This window comes from Mauremys mutica, chromosome 4, assembly GCF_020497125.1.
Source record: "Mauremys mutica isolate MM-2020 ecotype Southern chromosome 4, ASM2049712v1, whole genome shotgun sequence".
NCBI classification, from domain to species: domain Eukaryota; kingdom Metazoa; phylum Chordata; order Testudines; family Geoemydidae; genus Mauremys; species Mauremys mutica.
Genome location: NC_059075.1, coordinates 118658475 through 118678415, shown reverse-complemented (window position 1 = coordinate 118678415; position 19941 = coordinate 118658475). Strand labels below are relative to the sequence as shown.

At 51.1% G+C, this 19941-nt stretch overlaps 1 protein-coding gene across 1 annotated transcript; it reads left to right on the top strand.

Annotated features, from left to right (window-relative positions):
* Window positions 1-5207: 5207 nt before the first annotated feature.
* On the top strand, window positions 5208-19941 carry BEST1 (bestrophin 1). Its single transcript, XM_045013760.1, has 9 exons — window positions 5208-5359; window positions 8260-8354; window positions 8523-8756; window positions 11784-11938; window positions 12613-12690; window positions 15945-16097; window positions 16757-16837; window positions 18010-18161; window positions 18724-19941. The coding sequence occupies exons 1-9, from the start codon at window positions 5208-5210 to the stop codon at window positions 19937-19939; spliced, it is 2316 nt and encodes a 771-aa protein (XP_044869695.1). The 3' UTR covers window positions 19940-19941.

Genomic DNA, 19941 nt, shown 5'->3' with positions numbered 1-19941 from the left:
ACCCCATGGGGCTTTATCACATGGCTGGAAAGATTCCCTCAGGGACTGCTAGTTTGATCTGTCTATCTATAGTATTATACTGTACCGATCACCATGGTATATTAGCATCCGTCTTTCTGTTGTGGACACTTGATTGAGTCTGTCTGTCTGTCTGTGTGAGGGCTGTGAGAGCTGGTTAATGTCCATCAGTTTCTGGATGTGATTGTTAATCCAAACGGAATGACCAGAACTATTCAGCGAGTAACCAGGCAGTGGCTGTGTAGATGCTGGGAGAACAGACCTCACTCATACAGAATGCCAGGCAGCTGGGTATCTGGCTATGCAGACTCACTATAAATGATGTGCGAGTGTTTTTTTCTCTTTCTGCTTGTCTATCCCAGATCCCGATATGCCAGTCCCAACACTGACCTTACGCTGCATCCCTCAGCCCCAAACTGCAGAGAAAGCCATGCATCTAGTCCCATTCTGCAACATTTCCACCCCAATGGGCAGGATGGCAGGGAAACTACCTTAACCATCCAGAGCGAAGGGAAAAAGCATGAGAAATGGCCCGTGCCCTATGCCTGCAGCAGAGGAATTAGACGGAGGTGGGAAACAGCCATTATTTACATAAAGACGAGCTGAAGTTTTCCATGTTTGGTAAAAATTTATTCTGCATTTGAGTTATGTAATGAAGAGTCTCCCTGGGCGCTTTGAGACATGAAGGGAGGTGTGTAACACACACAACCCAGCCCACTCTGTGTAATAGGTCCCCAAGATAGCTATGTAAGTGTGTGTACCTTTCTGGTACACAACCTATATGTGTGCAGGTTATGGAGCAGTTAAAGTTGCAACCAGCCTTCTAAGTCCTAGAAACATATATGAAAATGTACGCATATAACAGGCATTACAAGAGGAGTGATCTACTTGGCAGACAAAGGTCCCAGCTGTGCAGGTTTCTGGTATCACAGTGTGGGCTGACACTCAGCTAATTGTCACTGAAAATGCAACACAAAAGGTACTGCCAAAGCACTAGCATCTTCAGAAAGAGTAATAACGCTGGATATGTGTGCGTTCCTTTTGGGATGGAGGGTCAGGTTGGTCTTTGAGATGGTCAGCAATGCAGCTTTCCAGGTCCATTTCCCAGGAGGAGGGTTGATTTCATGCTTTAAAGTGCACCTGTAGTTTGAGAGCATCAGCTGGGAGGGAACACTGTCTTGTATTCAACAATGTGTGTGTGTGTGTGTGTGTGTGTGTGTGTGTGCGCGCACACTGAACCTAATTTGGGATAATGAATTTACAAGTGGACAAAAGCTAGCAGCTTCAGCTATGGATAAATATTCATGATTTTGAAAAAAGAAGCACACCTCTAACTGTATAATTTGTATTAGTCTGTCCAACAGAGGCCTGCAGGTTCTGAATTGATATTTCATTACATCAGTTTTATGGTGGTGTAACTCCTCTTATTAATTATTATTATCATTATTATACACTCAAGGTTGTGCTAGAAACCTAGTCATTAAGCCTCACAGTGCCATTAACAGACATTGCTACTGGAGGGGCGATTTCATTTCTTGAACACATTTCCTCCCTCAACATGATTCATTAGGAAATATTCTGATTTAATTGATGGCTGGAGGGGTGTTGCTGGGATTGCTGTTCTTCCGACCCTGGGCATGCTCTGTCTCCAGCACTCGCGCGTGGTGTCCGGGTTTGCTGTGATGTACTGTCTTTCAAAATCAGGACAGACTCATCCACCCAATACCCAGCTCAGCATTATGGGGAGCTGTCACTAGCTAGTGCAGGGCAAACACTGTCCATTAGCCTTTATTTGAATCTGCGAAAGAAATCACTCTGCCGGTGTTCTTGCAACTTGTGTGTTCATTTTCCAAAAACATTCTGGGAACAAGCTTTCTGGCAGGCATGGTTGCAAAAAGAAGCAGCAGAATTTGAATTCACAAAACTGAGTCTTCATAATAAACACCTGATTCTAGGAGTTAGGCTCATCCAATCAAGGAACAGAAACTATATCACACAGGATCTATGTCCAGTCCAACTAACCAACGCGGCTTGAATTTTGACTATCAGAGAGTCTTGATAATGGTTCAGTGAATATGTTGCATAACAAATAAATGCTAGAATGTTGTAACAGCTCACAAGCAATTCATGGTCAGAAAAAAGGTGACACTCATTAAATGGGTTATTTGCTGTAAACTATCCACTCCTCTTTCCACTGTGCTGCTGGAGTCACTTTCCTTCACACCCTGGACATACACTATCATCCACCTCCTCAGCATGGTGTTGGGGCACATTATTGCAAGAGGTGCTATCTGCTACCCTCAATGTGGTGTCAGGGACCTGGCCTTGCTGGAGGTGTCGTCCTTCAGAATGTGGACACGCACCTGCTTCCGAGCCCAGAATTAAGAGGACAGATGCTGTGCTGTTGCAGTGCTGCCCTTCACAGCCTAGACACCTGGGGGGATGCACGCTTTTCTCCCCTGCCTGATCATTGTTCTCATTTGTTCTCAATTCCTCAGAGACCTGATGCAAACCCACTAAAGTCAAGGGGAATCTTTCCTAAATGTATTTAGTGCTGGGGAAAGTTGCCTGAGCAGCAGCTCTAGGCAGCAGGGACCATTTCTAGGGCCTGATCCACTGCCCTTTGAAGTCAATGGACCGAAGGCCTCAGCCTTCTGCTGAGGCTGCCAACAAGGGGCCAATTCTTCTCTGCTTTGGAACATACTCCAGAGATGTCTTGATCTTGAAACCTCCCCCAGCAGAACTGCAGAGTGAAATGTCTAATAACATAAACACCGGAAAGCTGTAAACCGTGATGTTGAGAAACTGCAAGCACTGACGTAACTGCAAGGAAGGGCAATCCTTCAAAGGAGGGGTCCACAACCCAAGACGCTAGGAAACCTACAGTATGAGGAGAATTCAGCCACAGGAAGCTTTCCATTGCCTTCCCAGCCTTTACACTTTCTCCTTGGACAAGCCGCACAGGAGGAGGAGAACTCCCCAAAGCTTACGTGAATGGAACAGGAGGGGCAAGAAGATGTGAATGGCTTCTTTTTCCACACTGCAGCCAGCACCACTGCCACCCACCCCCACCTCCTGCCACTTGCACTCATCAAAGAGCCGCAATTCAAGTCAGGGCATTCATTTGTGGATGGGATCAACCCACTTTGCTGTTCTCTGATGTGTTTAAACTACCTCCACTTAGTCCTGGAGATGTGCCCAAGCCTGATTTAAAACATTTCTTAACAAACTGCCTCCCCTCATCTTCCCCTCCTTCTTCCTCTCTCTTCTCACCCTCCCCTTCTCCACACACCTATCTCATCCCTGTTTTGGTCTCCTGTCTCCACCTTTACCTCTCTCCTTCTTCTCCATTCTCTTTCTGTCTTATCTACCTTTCTCTCTCCCCTCAGAGCCTTCTTTCTTTCTTTCTTTTTCTTCCCTTTACCCTGTCTTCTCTTTTTCCACCTTTACACACATTCCCAGGGGCTGTACACCACTTCTCTGGAGTCTGCTTTCAGACCTTTTCCCCTCGAACCACAGCTACCAATCACCCAGGCTCTAGATCTGTGTCGCAGTCACTTTGTCTCTGCCGGAGCAGCAGGTGTGACCCTTTCTCTCTCATTCCCGCCTTCAGATACTTTAAGCTGGTTCTGCCACCCATCCAAGGGGCACTACAGAACTCAAGGAATTGGTAATGAATAGGGAGCCTTTTGCTACTAGGTCACAGTATAAACCTAGACCAGGTCAGTTAGTGGCTGAATATTAATACTACCGCGTGGCTGCTTTGAGATCTATGTGACGTGACAGGTTTCAGAGGGGTATCTGTGTTAGTCTGTATCAGCAAAAACAACAAGGAGTCCTTGTGGCACCTTAGAGACTAACAAATTTATTTGGGCATAAGCTTTCATGGGCTAGAACCATAATGACGCCTCGTTGTTTTTATGTGACGTGAGTTAGTGCTGCCAGCTCAGATCTCAGGGAACAGGTCAAAATCCACCATCACAACTGGCTTAAATCTGCCCCCTTGTCAGCTGCGTTGAAGACAGACCAAGGACTGAATGGAGTCTGTGCTCCCTTCATGCCCCTACAGAGAGGCTTTGGGAGGGGTGTCTAGCACTGCAATTGGCCGTGCAGCATCTTCCGGGAGCTCTGAAATAGCAGTAAAGACAGAGCCCCTTTCCTGTTCCCTCAGTTCAATGGCTGGGAATGGCAAGAGTCAAATATCAATCCTAACATAAAGTGATCTTTGCAAAGCATTGTCCTGGGAAGGAAGGGTAAAGCTGGCAAATCCTTCCCCCTCCCTGCAGCTGATTGCATTATACTGGTAAATGTCCCAGTTACAAGTGGAAGAATTTATCAGAGAAAAAGGCCTGAGCACTCCCTTCAAAGAGACTTGGACACACCATCAGCTTCCACAGCACCAGTGCCCTCTGCTCTCCATGGGATACTGGCCAAACTTCTTGCTTGCAACAAAGTTTGCTCGCCTATAGAAGGCAGCTGTTATGGGTTAGGTTGCTGGATATGGATCTTTTATACAAGACCTACAGATCCAGGCTTTTTGCAGTGGATTCTTTGAGGATTCCTTAGAAAAAACTATGAGAAACATGGTGTATTTTAGCAAGATTCATCTTTCCTGAGACAGCAAATCCACAAGTTCTACAGGCACCCAGATACTGAGGTGATGGGCATGGTATAAACACCTAGATAGATAGATAGATAGATAGATAGATAGATAGATAATGGTAAATCAGGGAAAGTCGAGATATGTCCTTCTGAGTCTTCCACAGCCAGAGGCTACCAGTCCACATGTTTCATTAAAGTACCAGGGCTCAGCTCCAACCTAAACCATAGGAAATTCAATAGGCCCAGTTCCATCTAGCACATATGGGCCATCCTCACTACTTCCTGATGTTCCGGACTGTGTTTGCTTTTGATAAACGGGCTGTGGCATGATTCTCTGAATTGGATTTCTGTGCCTACCTGAAATGGACTGTGGGGTGGCCCCAGGAAGAGAAGAACCTGAGTTTCTGTGCACAGCTGGGATGGATTCCTAGTGTTGCTGTTTCTGGACAGTGTCCCCACACTGCACAGAAATCCCTTACTAGCTCAGTCACAGGTACTCCTTGCTGTACCACAGCCTCCTTCCATCCCTTTAGCAGGTTTCCTGATGGCCTCAGTATCTCCATGTTTTGTTCCTCACAGGCTCTGTGATGACTGTGACATACACAAATCGAGTAGCTGATGCGCGCCTGGGCACCTTCTCGCAGCTCCTGCTCCGATGGAAAGGGAGTATCTACAAACTCCTCTACTGCGAGTTCTTCATTTTCATCACTCTTTACTTCAGCATCAGCCTCACTTACAGGTAAGTTTCCTCTTTCACCTGAGCCCTGAGAGACCCATCCAGGTTCTTCCCATTATTCAGGCAGTGTGGGTTTGGGGACAATGATACTGGCTACTGGGGAAAAGGAACTGGGCAAGAAATGTTTAGTACAGGTCCTAGCCTTGTGAAGCAGTGTCAGTGATGGTGCATTGCAGAGGTTCCATTTCCCAAGAACAGCGGAGACTTGCTCCCTGGATCTACTGAGACGTGAAGAGAGGAAAGCTCTTTCCTCACTGTTCCAATAGAGTTTACTAGTTGACAGCTTTTCCTTATCGGTGGGGTTAGAGCAGGGATAGGCAACCTATGGCACATGTGCCGAAGGCGGCACGCGAGCTGATTTTCAGTGGCACTCACACTACCCGGGTACTGGCCACCAGTTGGGGGGGGGCTCTGCATTTTAATTTAATTTTAAATGAAGCTTCTTAAACATTTTAAAAGCCTTATTTACTTTACATTCAACAATAGTTTAGTTATACATTATAGACTTATAGAAAGAGACCTTCTAAAATGTATTACTGGCTACTAGTGAAATATACACAGGGTGACCCTTCTCCTTAGAAGAAGCATGGATTCTCCATGGAGGGAAAGTAAGTTATGTATGATGGATACCTGTCCTTCCAGAAAAGGGCAGATTATGGTTAAATTAATGCAGATAAGATGGATGTCCATATACAGGGGACATCCCCATCCCGCAGGAAGATGTTTCTCTGGGCTTAGGTAGTGGACATACAGAGGATAACCCTGGAAGGGTGTTTTTGGGAAGAAATCCCTTAGATTGCACAGCGTGGCATTTCCTCTGGTGTCTCTTACGGAGCAGACAGGATTGGGGCTACTAGTTTGTTGTGGAGTCTGGTGTGGGGGGCGGTCATGTTTTCGGTGACTCCTCTGTTTCTTGGAGGGAAAGTCACTCAGCTCACACAGCTGAGCTAAGGTGTATCTAGGTGGCACTGAGGCCGAGGCTGGAAAGCACCTCTGTATAAAGGCAGAAGCAGCTCCTTCCCAGTTTGCTACTAATAGTGTCTGAATGTCAGGCATCAGACTAGAGATTACAATTAATTTAAATCCACCGTGCAGGGCCGGCTCTAGGCACCAGCAAACCAAGCATGTGCTTGAGGCAGCACATTTTCAAGGGAGGCATTTTTAAAATTTTTTTTACTTCCGACTGCAAAAGCCTAGAGCCGGTCCTGGCAGCAGCAGCACATCATGCACGGGGGGTGCCCTGGGGCTGCTGCGGTTCAAGCTGCGGGGAAGTAGCGCCCGCACCTTGTGGCTGGGCAGGGCAGGCTCCGAACGGGGGACCTTGGGCTGGGGGCCACTCCACGGGGCACACGGAGCTGCCTGCAGGTGCCGCAGGGCAGCCGCCCCCCCAGTGCCGGAGCCAGAGCTGGGCGAAGCAGCCCGAGCTGCCCAAAGACTGCGGCAGGGCGGCCAGAAGCAGCAGCAGCAGCGGGGCCATAGAGGGCGGGGCGCTGCCATGCGGGGCCCACGTCCCGCTCTCCGGGGCTCCGCTCCCTCTGGGGCTACCCTGCCCCGGCTCCTCAGCCCCCTACCGGGGCAGTCCTCCAGCTCTGCTCTCCCAGGTCCCGGCTGGTCCTGGAGGAGGGAGCCCTGGCTGGAGGGACCCTGGGCTGAGGCGTGCACTGCTTACCTCGATCCTGCCAGCGTCGGACCGGCTGGAGGCGAGGGGGGGAGTGGGCGGAGTCAGCACTGGTGGTGGGGAGCCCAGGGCTGGGGCGGCAGGGGGTGCGGGTGGGGGGGAAGAGAGAGCCCAGGGCTTGGGTGGGGGGCAGCCAACATTTTTTTTGCTTGGTGCGGCAATAAACCTAGAGCCGGCCCTGCCATCGTGGTACTGAATCCAGTTCAATGGTACATTTCTGGTATCGTACAACATCTCTGTATTGGCCACTACGCCTCTCCTAGGTTGGACATTTGTGTTTTGCCCATAGGGTCAGACAGCAGGTGTCAGGCATTGCTTCTGATAGCCAGGCCTAGTGGCTGCAGCCTGGGTCACAGCTAGGCATAGGGTTGGGCCTGAGCCAAGCATGGTTCTGAAATCAAGATCTGGGGGCAGGCTGGAGTCAAAACCGAAATCAGAGTCCGTAGCCAGGATTGGAACCATAGCCAGAGTCCAGGTGCAGGCCAGGGATCGAAGCTGGGTGGTCAGAGTCCAGAGACAAGACAAGCTGATACCAAAGCCGGAGTGCAGACATGTGCTGAAGGTAGAAATGGGATAGTCAGAGTCCGAGGGCTGCGGGGAGATCCAAAGACAGAAGAAAGGTTGGAGCAGGTCAGTGACATGGCTGGAGTGAGGCTACTGCAGGGCAAGGACCGGGCTCAGACAGGACTGAGGCTGCAGCTGGAGTCTGGTGCACTGCGAGGCAGCAGGAAGGCTCTTGTCTGGGTGGCACCGTTACTCAGACTGATCTGCTCGGCAGGTCTGCTGGGGTTGTGGAAATACCTGAGCCTGGGGTCATCTGATGCCGTCTCTGCTTGGTGATAGGTTGCTACTGTAGGCCTGAGGGCTAACTCACTCACTGCAGCACCTGAGCCAGCAGCCCTAGTTTGGTTGCAAGTTTGCCTCACAGCCTCAGAAGTATCTCCTGGGTTGGCCACTGGGTCATTTCCTTTAGCACAGACATCTCCTAGATGGGATGGCAACACGTTTCATGTGGTGTGTCCCCTGGGTAAAACAGAGTGGAGCTCCCTTGGACACATGCCCTGGGTTGACAAGCAAGGTGTTTCCCATGGAACATCTCCTAGGTCAGAGAGCACAGTGGTTTCATTGGCTTTGCTCATGGACTCCCATCCATGCAGGGCTGGGAAGGGTGACGTCTTTTCTGCGAGGCTGATAGTGAGAATGTGCCTCTGGGTTTCCTTTTCAGGCTGATCCTGAATGCAAGCCAAAGGCTGATGTTTGAGAAGCTGGCTCTGTATTGCAACAACTATGCTGAGCTGATCCCTGTGTCCTTCGTGCTGGGTAAGGAGTGTGGGGTTAGGGAGTGGGATGGTGCTACCCCTTCCTATCCAGACACTGCTCTGCAGGCCATTGGGATACACTGGGGACATAACTAGCCACTCCTCCCCTGCAGACCCTGCTGTATCTGACAGGTATCTGGGTGGACTAATTAGGCCAATTCTGCCCTAGGTTTCTATGTAGCCCTGGTGGTATCTCGCTGGTGGGGTCAGTACGAGAGCATCCCATGGCCCGACCGCATCATGAACCTGGTCTCCAGTAACGTGGATGGACAGGACGAGTATGGGCGCCTCCTGCGGCGCACCCTGATGCGCTACAGCAACCTTTGCAGTGTGCTGATCCTCCGGTCCGTCAGCACCGCCGTCTACAAGCGCTTCCCCAGCACAGAGCACATTGTGCGAGCAGGTAGGTGCCCTCTCCATCTCTAGCGCAGTTGCTAAGCCTAAGCCAGAGGCAGTCCTGGGAGGGCTGGCTGGGTCGAGGTGTGGTGGAAACAACTGCATGACCTCGAGATACAGAGATACCCACTGGAATCCTCGTGGCTCAGGAGACCAGGGCTAGGGGGACAAGCCAGGAAATCCAAACGAATCTATTGGTTCCAAACAAGAAGCGCAGGGGCCAAGCAATGAGCATTATGGACACAGTCCTGTAAAGCGCTCAGTGATTGCTGCAGGTGCTGAGCACCTACCACTGGGATTTCTGGGAAACTGAGGGCTCCCGGCACAACCAGGAATTACTCAGGCTTGAGCCCTATGTCATTAGCCCCCTCACTACTGCTACCAAGGAGAGAATGCATCTTTGAGATCGACCTAGCCAGTCATGTTTTTTCCTGTTGTTTGAGCTTCGAAATAGTGCAACTGAAGGCTAGTTTCTGATCACAATTAATTTTTCCTCTACTGTGAGCACACACACACATTGGTTATTGCAGTTTTCGGGTTGGGTACTCTGATTTGTTATTGCAGGGCTGTTTCTGAGGACATCGGGCTGTATACACTTGCTCTTTATTGCAGGGTTCATCAGAAAGATGTAGTGGCAGGCTCTGGTTTGTTTCTGTAGGGTCACTGGGAAGAACAAGATGGCTTCCATTCTTGATCCCCTTGACACTTTGTTATTGTAGGTTTGCTCATGAGCTGTGCTGACACGATGAAATGCTCCCCCCACTGCAAAGGCCCAGCAGAGTCCTCTGCACTACTTGAGCCTTCGGTATGAGTCAAAGTGGTGGAGCTTGAATAGGCCTCCTGCACTGGGGAGGATTTTGCCCATGATCAGTAATTGTTGTGCATGATTATGCATTGTAAGTTATGCTCATGGGAGTGGTGGCTACTGACACTTTATGTACTGTTGGAGGGGAAGGGGGGAATACACATTAAGAGAATAACACAAATGAAAGAAGCACATAAAGACAAATAAAAGTTGAATCTCTTCATAACGGCAAGTCTCATATGCATTCTTGACCCGATTCTCGGATTGTTGCACTCTCTGGTGGTCATTGAAGGTCATTGCTTTTCATTCAATTTTCTACTTTATCATCTTGTTTTCTCTGGTTTTATTAAATATGGTTTGAATTTGTCAGTCAGAAAATCAGCACCTTGAACATCAAGTTTACTTCAAACATAGAACAGCTCATAGCAAAGAGAATTCTAACAGCAGCTTAGATGCAGGTAACTCAGACAGCAGTGATGTGGTCATAGATTTCATGTCTTTAAAGGCCTTTTGTTGATATTGATTTAGACCAGATAGTATTCGTGGTCCGAGGTGTGTTCTGAGCAGCAGTGTGGAAGCCAGCAATTTTGTTGTTTTAATTCTCATACTGACTGTGTGACCTTGAGCAAGCCACAGCTGTCTTGTGCCTCAGTTTCCCCATCTACAATTCCCCCTATTTACCAAAAGGAATTAAAATAATTCCTATCAGGGCTGTTGCGAGGGTTATTTGGTTGTGTGGGATGTGTTCAGTATTGTTATGGGGATGCTTCATGGGTGGGACATCTGTTATTCCTCTTTAAAAGGCATGACTGCTGGATGTGAATGACACATTCTAGAGCTAATGCATCACACATTTGTCCCCAGTGGGCTTCCGTAAAAGCCTCTTCTTACAAAGCAACAGTGAGCCCCAGCATTGAGAACAAGGAGGGAGGATGCCATGTTTCAGGGCGTGAGTGCTCTGAGACCTAGACAGGCTTCACTAGCTACACAGGATAATTGCGGTCTGCTCCAGAGGAGTTTGTAATTACATGGCACCGACCCTGTAAATATCCTGCTCCTCTGTTCTAAACACCTCATGCAATACCTGGTGCTTAAAGATGCTTTCCCTGGAAATACCCTGACCCATGGCCCCATCCTATCAATACTCTGCCCCTTCTGGGAAATTACCCTGGAAGTAACCTGCCCCCTTAGGGTAATTGCCTCCAAATACCCTGCTTCTAGATGGCACCTACCCCAAGATATCCTGCCCTTTGGAACTACTCCAGCTTGCATAACTTAGAACCAGGGGCGGCTCCCCAGGCCCCAGCACACCAAGCACATGCTTCGGGTGGCAAGCCACGGTGCCACGAGGGCGGCAGGCAGGCTGCCCTCTGCGGCTTGCCTGCGGAGGGTCCACTGGTCCCATGGCTTCGGCGGACCGTCCGCAGGCAAGCCACGGAAGGCAGGCTGCCTGCCATGCTTGGGGCGGCAAAATTCCTAGAGCCGTCCCTGCTGAGAACTACTTAGGCTACTCAAAATTATGCCAGGACTGGTTTGGCCATAGACCAGGAGAGCAGACAGACAGCTTAGAGCTTTCTCCCTTCTCCCCTCTGCTCCTGCACTGATCACAGCTCACTCAAGAATCTGGGCCACAGAGTGCAACATAGGTGTAAAGAGCTACCGGATCAGATGCACAGAGGATGTGGCAGCAGAAATGAGCCCCTCTCTATCAGACAGAGAGTGGGAGCCTGGCCCTTTGAACACTAGCTGATTTTCTACACTGAGAGAACTCTTCAGACAAGCCCAGGGTGTGTAGTGCTGACCTCTAGATAGGGAACGTGGAATACAACCGGTGAGGGAGGTGGTGTCGCCATGGAGAGCTCAGAGGTGCATGCCAAAACTTTGTGAGCCGCAAAATCCCCAGACAATCAGAACTCCAATCAGGCTCTGCTGCCTTAGGTAGGGCTCTGCACCTGGATTTTCTCTCTCTCTCCTTGGTCCAAAGCTGGCCTGATGATTTGTAGGGCCAGATGGGGGGGACAGGCACATGAGTTTCCACAAGAGACTGGGACATCCTGTGAGTGGCCGAACTTCCTTGACACCATGGGATCTCCTGATGTGTGGGTCAATTTGCTTTGTGACGTGAAGACCCACCCACAGGAGCCTGCGGGTTTTTCATGTGTCAAGGAAAGACTGGAAAGGGGAGGCTCTCTATTGTCTTCCGTCCTCCATCTCCTTTTGCCCATTTAGGCCTCATGACCCCAGAAGAGCACAAGAAGTTTGAGAGCCTGAACTCTCCCCACAACAAGTTCTGGATCCCCTGTGTGTGGTTCTCGAACCTGGCTGTGAAGGCGCGGAACGAGGGCAGGATCCGGGATAGCGTGCTGCTCCAGGGCATCCTGAACGTGAGTTCTGGAGACAGCCAGAGGGCATGTCAAGAACGAACCAGCTCTGCCCTCCTCTCTGGGTGGAGCAGAAGGACTTGCTGCTGGTCACCCAGGGGAGCAGAGAGGGTGAGGTGGGGCTTAGAGACTGCACCAATCACACCCGTGGTGTAACTCCATTAACTTCAATGGGAAACATGCCCACTCATATCTATCACTCAGTGGAGGGGAGAAAATGGGAAGTTAGTCCAATACGGTGTGGGGTCCACTAGCACGGTAATTGTGTGAAGCAGCCCAGGACTTTAGACAAGGAGACTGGCTCTTCTCTCACACTGCTTTACAAGGGTGTAATGCCATTGACTCCAGAGGAGTTACTCCCAGTTTGCACCGGTGTGAGAGGAGAATCAGGCCCTGAATCCCCTCCTGACTCCAGTAAAGAAAGGGTCCCTCCAGGACAAGCCAGAGGTCCCACTGGTGCTCCAATGTGGCGCTGGGGAGGGCAGAAATCTCAATATTTAAGAATGAGCAAAGCCCAGGAATGAATGACCATAGAAAGTGAATTCCCTGCTCTACCTGGGAGGTGTGCCCTGCATTAAGCGCAGTCTGGAGGGGAAGGAGCATGGCAGGGTGTTAGTATGAGGTAGCTTTTCTGTGGAAGGGAGCCATTCCCTTTTCTCTGTTGTTCCCCACTCCAGGAACTAAATACCTTGCGTAGCCAGTGTGGGCGACTCTATGGGTATGACTGGATCAGCATCCCGCTGGTCTACACTCAGGTGAGTGCAGGAGGCCCTCTGCAGCCACTGCCCCACCCAATGGCCTCTGCAAGGTGAATCACTGCAACCAGAGACATAATGTGCTGGGAAACAGGCAAGGCTCTTTAATACACATGTGGTTCTCCACATACACCACCACCGCCCACATGGACCCCCAGATATACTCCAAAGCCACACATGGACACCCCCCCCATGCACACTCTACATACACAGACTTACCCACACACATAAACACCAACTTATGCAGCAAACACATGTATCCCCAGCACACACGCACCGATCCCAGGCATGCACACCCACATTCCTCATCAATTCACAGACAGACAACCCATGGACAAACCTATGGTGGGTGACCCGTGTGTCCCCACACATACCATAGATATAAATGAACTCCAGACACACTCCCATGTATACCTCCTACATATACACCCCTCCAATGCCTGCTCATCAGCCTGTAAATGCATCAGCTTCTCCCCACTCAACAATGCTGGTACCTTAGCCCAGATGACACTAGAGAATGCAGCACAGGTCTGAGTGGGAGGTGCCATCTACACTCCCTGTGGACAGGGAAAGCTGTTTATCTGCATTAGACACCAGGCGCTCTAACTGTTCAATAGCTCTCTGACAGCAACCCCCGGATAGACAGCTTGGCGCCAGCCCCATCTTATATAATGCAGCTGCTTAGGCAATGCTCACTCCCATTAGTGTGGTCTGCTATGAAAGAGGAACAACTCCAGTTCTGGATGGCTGCAAAGGTTAGTGGGGGATTTATTTAGAGTCCTGTGCAGATCAGATTCTCCTGCAAACCAGGATCAAAGGCAAGAGAATGTCAAGGCCACAGCTAGTCACAGTGCTGTTCCACAGGAGCTCGGTCACTACGGGTGGCCAGAGGATGCTTTCCTGGAGTGCACGGCACAGCGCTACTCCGCCTCTGTTCACACCCTGATGCGCACACACACTGTGCACTAATGCCCTGAGCCAGCAATGTCAGCTCCACACAGCGGTCAGCTCTTCGGGGTATCTAGGCGTCCATAGACGACAGGGAACTGTACAACCGAAGCCATGTCCCAGGCGTACGGAGTGGGGATTCAGCTAATAATGGGGCATGGTCAGGGGATTCATGCCACTGCTGGGACATCTGGGTCGCCTGCTGTGGGTCCAGTCACCCAGTTTCTCCAGGTCATCCTCTCGGATGAACCTGCCATGCAAGAGGAATGACCCCTTGTCCCCCTTCCCTCATTACTTGTACCAGGATGTAGGGAAACCTGGAAGCCCCTGCAGTGCCAATCAGCAAAGGGAAGACTCCTCCCACCCAGGCTCCAGTTCACAGGAGCAATGGGACAATGAAGATAGAAAACTGAGAGAGTTTGATGCCTTCGTGTCAACCCTCTTCTATCAGAGACCTGGCTTTTATAGTGCTCCACAGAGACCAATCAGCTCCATCCCTATGATCTTCCCATCCAGGCGCCCAGGACGCAAGAAGCCCCCTGCTCTTTCCAGCATCGTGGCCTGTTCGACTTCAATGAAAGACAACTTGTCATGGACCCCCCCGCCCCAAATGCACCATGGATCCTTGGATCCAGGGCCAGAATGCCGAGCAAGACCAGCCTGCTGAGGCTGCACTGCCTGGGTGGGAGGAAGGTCAAACCCTCAAGAAGGAAGAATCTGCCCATGCAGGCTCCTCAGTCATAATAATGGAAACAGTTTCTCTCTGCTTCCAGTCGCCTGCAATGAGAGTTCTGTCAGCGATATCCAGCCACAGTCCCCTGACCCAGGGCCCGACTCAGGGCCGGCTCTAGACCCCAGCGCGCCAAGCAGGCGCGTGGGGCGGCCCTTTCCCTGGGGGGCGGCATTTGGCTCCGGCTGAGCTCCCGCAGGCGTGCCTGCGGCAGGTCAACCGGAGCCCGGGAGGAGCGGACCTGCCGCAGGCATGACTGCGGCGGGTCCCCTCTTCCCGCGGCTCCGGCTGAGCTCCCGCAGGCACGCCTGCGGCAGGTCCGCTGGTCCCGGGCTCCGGTTGACCTGCCGCAGGCATGCCTGCGGGAGCTCAACAGGTGCCGCGGGAAGAGGGGACCCGCCGCGGGACCGGGGAAGGGGCGGCGCTGCGCACGGCTGCTTGGGGCAGCCTATTTTCTAGAGCCGCCCCTGGCCCGACTCCACATGCATTGTGAGCCAGGCATATCCACAAGTGCCCCTGAAGCTTTGCCATCCTGGCTTGGGTGCGGGGGTTGTCCAGAGCAGGGTGGAAGGTCACCCGGCAGTGTTGCCAACTCAAAAGTCTTGCAGTATTTGTTTGGGGTTTTTTTTTTCAGAAAGCCCCAGCTTCTGGCATCAGGAGATTGCATGAGAATCTCAGCTTGCATTAAAAAACTAAAAGAAAGTTTCCAGCCCTTATGGTTGTAGAGAAAAGCTTGAAAATGTGCCGCAAGTGAAACCTGGAGGCTGAGAAAGCAGAAGGCAAATTAAAAATAGATCTGTATAAAAACCCCTCAAGTTTTAAATCAATCCCATAATTTTCGGGAGCCAGACTCTTGATTTTTGAAAGTTTAGGGTCGGCAATACTGCAGGTACTACCCTGCTGGGAATTCTAGCAACCTCCAGCATTTGGTCCACACTGGTATCTCTTGGTTTCAACTGAGAACCGGCCCAAGAACCAGTAGCCCAACAGTCCCACTCCTCCGGTAGGGAAGACAGCACTTTGCCACCTAGCTGAGACATCGGGCACTCAGGGAAGTTTCCTGGGGACAGGAGAGGGAGACCAGGTTGCACTTCCCAGCTCTGCCGATGATTTGTTGTGCAGCTTCGGGCAGGTCACACAACCTTTCTGTGCCTTAATTTCCTCATTGGCCCTCATGGGGGTGTTGTGAGGCTTCACTGCTCCTAAGACATGTGCTTTGCAGGTGGAAGGTGCGGTAGAGGGGCAAAGCATTAGCTTTTCCCCAGAGTTGTATGGTCATTGAGGGAACAGGGAGATAATCTGGGGGGTGGGGGGTACATTTAAAAATGTCTGAAGCAGAAAGACACATTCCTGCTGAGAGGAAGCAGGTGAATTGGGGCAGACCTGACCAGAGACGCGCCCAGCTTTGCCTTCTTAAACACAGTCTTAGAAAGGCCGTAGAGGGACCAGTCCCACAGAGCTCCTCAGCTGCCTGCGGTAGTCTGGAGGGGTCGGAGGGGAATCCGAGGAAGGATGTCAAGGAAAGCAAGCTAGGAACTGAAATCTGTTTCTGACCGCATCCCCCTGTCCCTGCCAGGTGGTCACGGTGGCCGTTTACAGCTTCTTCCTGGCCTGCCTGATCGGCCGGCAGTTCTTGGACCCAGCGAAGGGGTATCCTGGCCATGAGCTGGATCTCTTTGTGCCTGTCTTCACTCTCCTGCAGTTCTTCTTCTACGCTGGCTGGTTAAAGGTGAGTCCAAGGAAACATGCCCTGACCTTTTGGGAGCCTCCTTTTCCCAACATGGGAAGCCTGGAATTGTTTCCAGGCCCAGGCAGGAGTTTCTCACATCACTCTGGGGGACATCCCACTGTCTGAATGATCCAGGCCCTGCGCTGCCATGCAACAGGCCCACAATCAAGTCCCAGGGCTTAGCTGTCTCTGTCTAGGCCAGCAGAGGCTGAGGGCACTTCCCTGTATCTGAGTGCACCTCCTTGCAGGAGATCTGGATTCACATCCTAAGCCCTATAAAATCGGGACATCTGGTCACCCTAGCTCTGAGGCAGTGGGCTTTGTTGGCCCTGCAGAGAATTCCTCTATGGCCACCCCTCTGGCTGAATCCAGGAGTTGCAGTGACTGACTGATGGAGGCCTGGCTTCCTCCTCCTCAGCTGCAAGGCTAATGGAGTGTAACACAGTAAACACACAACACACATTAGCACTAACTGTCCCAGAAGCCACATGGCAGCTAAGCCTCCCTTTTTAACCCCCTCACTGCTGCTCATTGCAAGAAGCAGTGTAGCTGAAATGTGCTTCCCAGGCCTAGTGCTGGGGCACAGCGTCCCAGTGGCCCTGCAGGACGCTCTCTCGGGAAGGGGATTTGAACTCTTGCCATGTGCTCTCAATGCGCAGGTGGCTGAACAGCTCATCAACCCATTCGGAGAGGATGATGATGATTTTGAAACCAACTGGCTCATCGACAGGAATCTGCAGGTAATGGTGGGCCCTGATCCCACACAACAGGGCCATCAGAGATGAGAGCGGCGATAGGGCAGCGCCCAAGGACTGAGTAGACTCATAGCTCCAGGTCTCCAAACATAAGGAGAGAGGTCAGGGGTGCGCTCACGTGGCACCTCTTCTCTATCATCCCTGGTTCCTTCTCTGCGCTGCAGACAGCATAACATTAGGGCAGGGCCCTGAGTGTCCGGGGGTGGGGAGACAAAGGGGTCAGAGTAAGGAGAAGGAGGGGAAGGAGTAAGCAGAGATTTGATAAAAAGCACTTTCTTCATGCGCGAGGAAGCCCAGCTCCTCGTTCCCTCAGTAGCCAAGGAATCAGCCCACGTGCATGGAAGATTATGGGACAAGATCTGCCCCTACAGGACCACACCTCTGAGCATGTGACTTTCTGTGTATGCTGCTCCAGTTGCACATGTGTGAGGGGCTGCATCCCTGCATGCTCCTCCTGTGTCATTCTCTATCCAGCCCAGGTGGCCTGTGCTCATGTTTAAGGCTTTATGTGACTTGTCTATATCAGGGGCGGCTCCAGGCAATAGCTCACCCGCACAACCGCCACCGAATCCACGGGACTGGCGAACCTCCCGCAGAACCGCCGCCAAATCCGCGGGACTGGCGAACCTCGCGCAGAAACACCGCCGAAGGCTGCCTGACTGCTGTGCTTGGGGCAGCAAAACACATAGAGCCGCCCCTGGTCTATATCTCACTGCTCTCCCACTAGGGCGTTGTGCCATGCCATTCCTGCCCCGTCTCAAACCTAGCACCCCCTTCTCCCATCGATGACCTTGTGCCTTTTCCACACTGATTCTTGGGCCTAGAACAGTCTCCATCGTACTGGGGACCAAGCAACAAACTCCACCTTCATATCCCTCCTAAAACACACTGTTCTATACTCCAAATGGTGACTCCTTCACTTTCCCCTTCATTCCAATTTGTATACATAAAGAACAACCCTAGTAACTAACAACCCATGTACCAAACCCAGCTGCTTATTCATTGGGTGCTTTCCTGTTGTATCCCTTCCCCACTCCTGGGCCTAGTCATATTGCAAACTCTGCGGAAGAGAATTTGTTCTCTTAAATGAAGGTACTACACCATGCAGAATGATAATTTTACCCCCTTGAGTCTGACATTCCCATCATCCCCTGCAGGTCTCCCTTCTCGCTGTGGATGACATGCACCAAGATCTGCCCCTCATGGAGAAGGACCTGTACTGGAATGAGTCCTATCCACAGCCACCCTACACCGCAGCCACTGCTGAGTATAAGCGGACATCATTTCTTGGCTCAACCTTTGACATTAGGTGAGTGAAGCTTTCCTGAAACATGAAATTATCAATGGAGGCCAGATTTACACCCCAGCCCAGGGCCACAATGTGTCAGATTATCTCTGGACTTTACCAATGCCCTTCTAGGAAGGCAGCAGTTCTTCCCCTGCCACAAATGCCCCCACTCTGGAGTTCAGTGTTGCTCAAATCCTCTCTTGTGCATGTGAAATCATGGTAAGAGATTGTGTCTATATAGCCCAGAGAGAGAGAGAGAGAGAGAGAGAGAGAGATTCGACTTCCTCCATCAAAACATGTTTGTGTTTGCATTCCTTTGTGTATAATGATGCTTCTGCTCGTCTCCAACACAAGTGTCCACAACTGTGTGCCAGATACTGCTCCCCATAGCAATATAGAGGAAGACGTCAGGGGCTGAAGTTTGCCAGTGCTTGCCCAGTGCTGCAGTCATCCCCCCTGATCTTCACTGATCTCTACTCACTATTCTAGTGGAAGGCAAAAGTCCATTCATCAAGGTCCCTTCCAACACACTCTAGAATTCGCAGAGTCACTGTATATAACAGCCTGTTTTGCTTCTCCCCAGCATGCAGAAAGAAGAGATGGAATTCCAGCCGCTGGAGCAAATTAAAGAGAATGAGGAGGCAAACCACTCTACACCACTGCTGGGACATCTGGGCCGCTTGCTGGGGGTCCAGTCACCGAGTTTCTCCAGGTCATCCTCCCGGATGAACCTGCCACGCAAGAGGAATGACCTCTTGTCCCCCTTCCCTCATTACTTGTACCAGGATGTAGGGAAACCTGGAAGCCCCTGCAGTGCCAATCAGCAAAGGGGAGACTCCTCCCACCCAGGCTCCAGTTCACAGGAGCAATGGGACAATGAAGATAGAAAACTGAGAGAGTTTGATGCCTTCGTGTCAACCCCCTTCTATGAGAGACCTGGCTTTTATAGTGCTCCACAGACACCAATCAGCTCCATCCCTATGATCTTCCCATCCAGGCGCCCAGGGCGCAAGAAGCCCCCTGCTCTCTCCAGCATCGTGGCCTGTTCGACTTCACTGAGAGACAACTTTGCCAACCTGTCACCTTCCAGGGCTAGTGATGTGGACAAAAGCCAGAGCTCCCTTGGTTCTGCAGTTAAGGAAACTTTTGTTTGGCCAGGAGAGCGAGACAAAGCCCCAGACTCCCTGGTGGTGACAGTAGAGGAAGGAGAGAATAACACGTTGAACAATAAAATGAATGAGGTTGCCCCTGTTAGGAGTCCAGGGCCTCAAGCTATAGTATCGGTAAGCCCCAAGTTTCCCTTCCTAGCAGAGTCCCCAGACCATGAAAAACAAGGCAGCTTCAAGAGCTTGAAGAGTCTGAAAAGCCGCCGTCATCCCTGGCTAACTCTGGAGAACATGACACCAGCAGCCACCCCAAACTCAGATAATCCCAGCAACTTTCATACTCCCAGCATGAGAACCCCTGGTAGCAGTGGGCCCCTCTTCTTTTCATTCACCCCCGTGACATCCCCAATGCTGGAGAGGTCACGTTTAGGGAACTCAGGCATTGTTCCTAGTCCAAGCTCAGATGATGCATCTAGTGCCCTGGTACAGGCTTCCATAGAGGTTTCTGGGACTGGAAGAGAGACAGGAAATGGAAATGCTAGTGCTCATCACACTGAGGAACAGAGGAGAGCAGAGAGTCCCTCACCTAATGATTCTGGTATCTCCTTAGCAGAGGGTGACTACGTGGGGCTGATGGAGGTGATCATGGAAGCCAGTGAGAATGTGTCTGATGAAGTGGATAGATACAGCTAAAT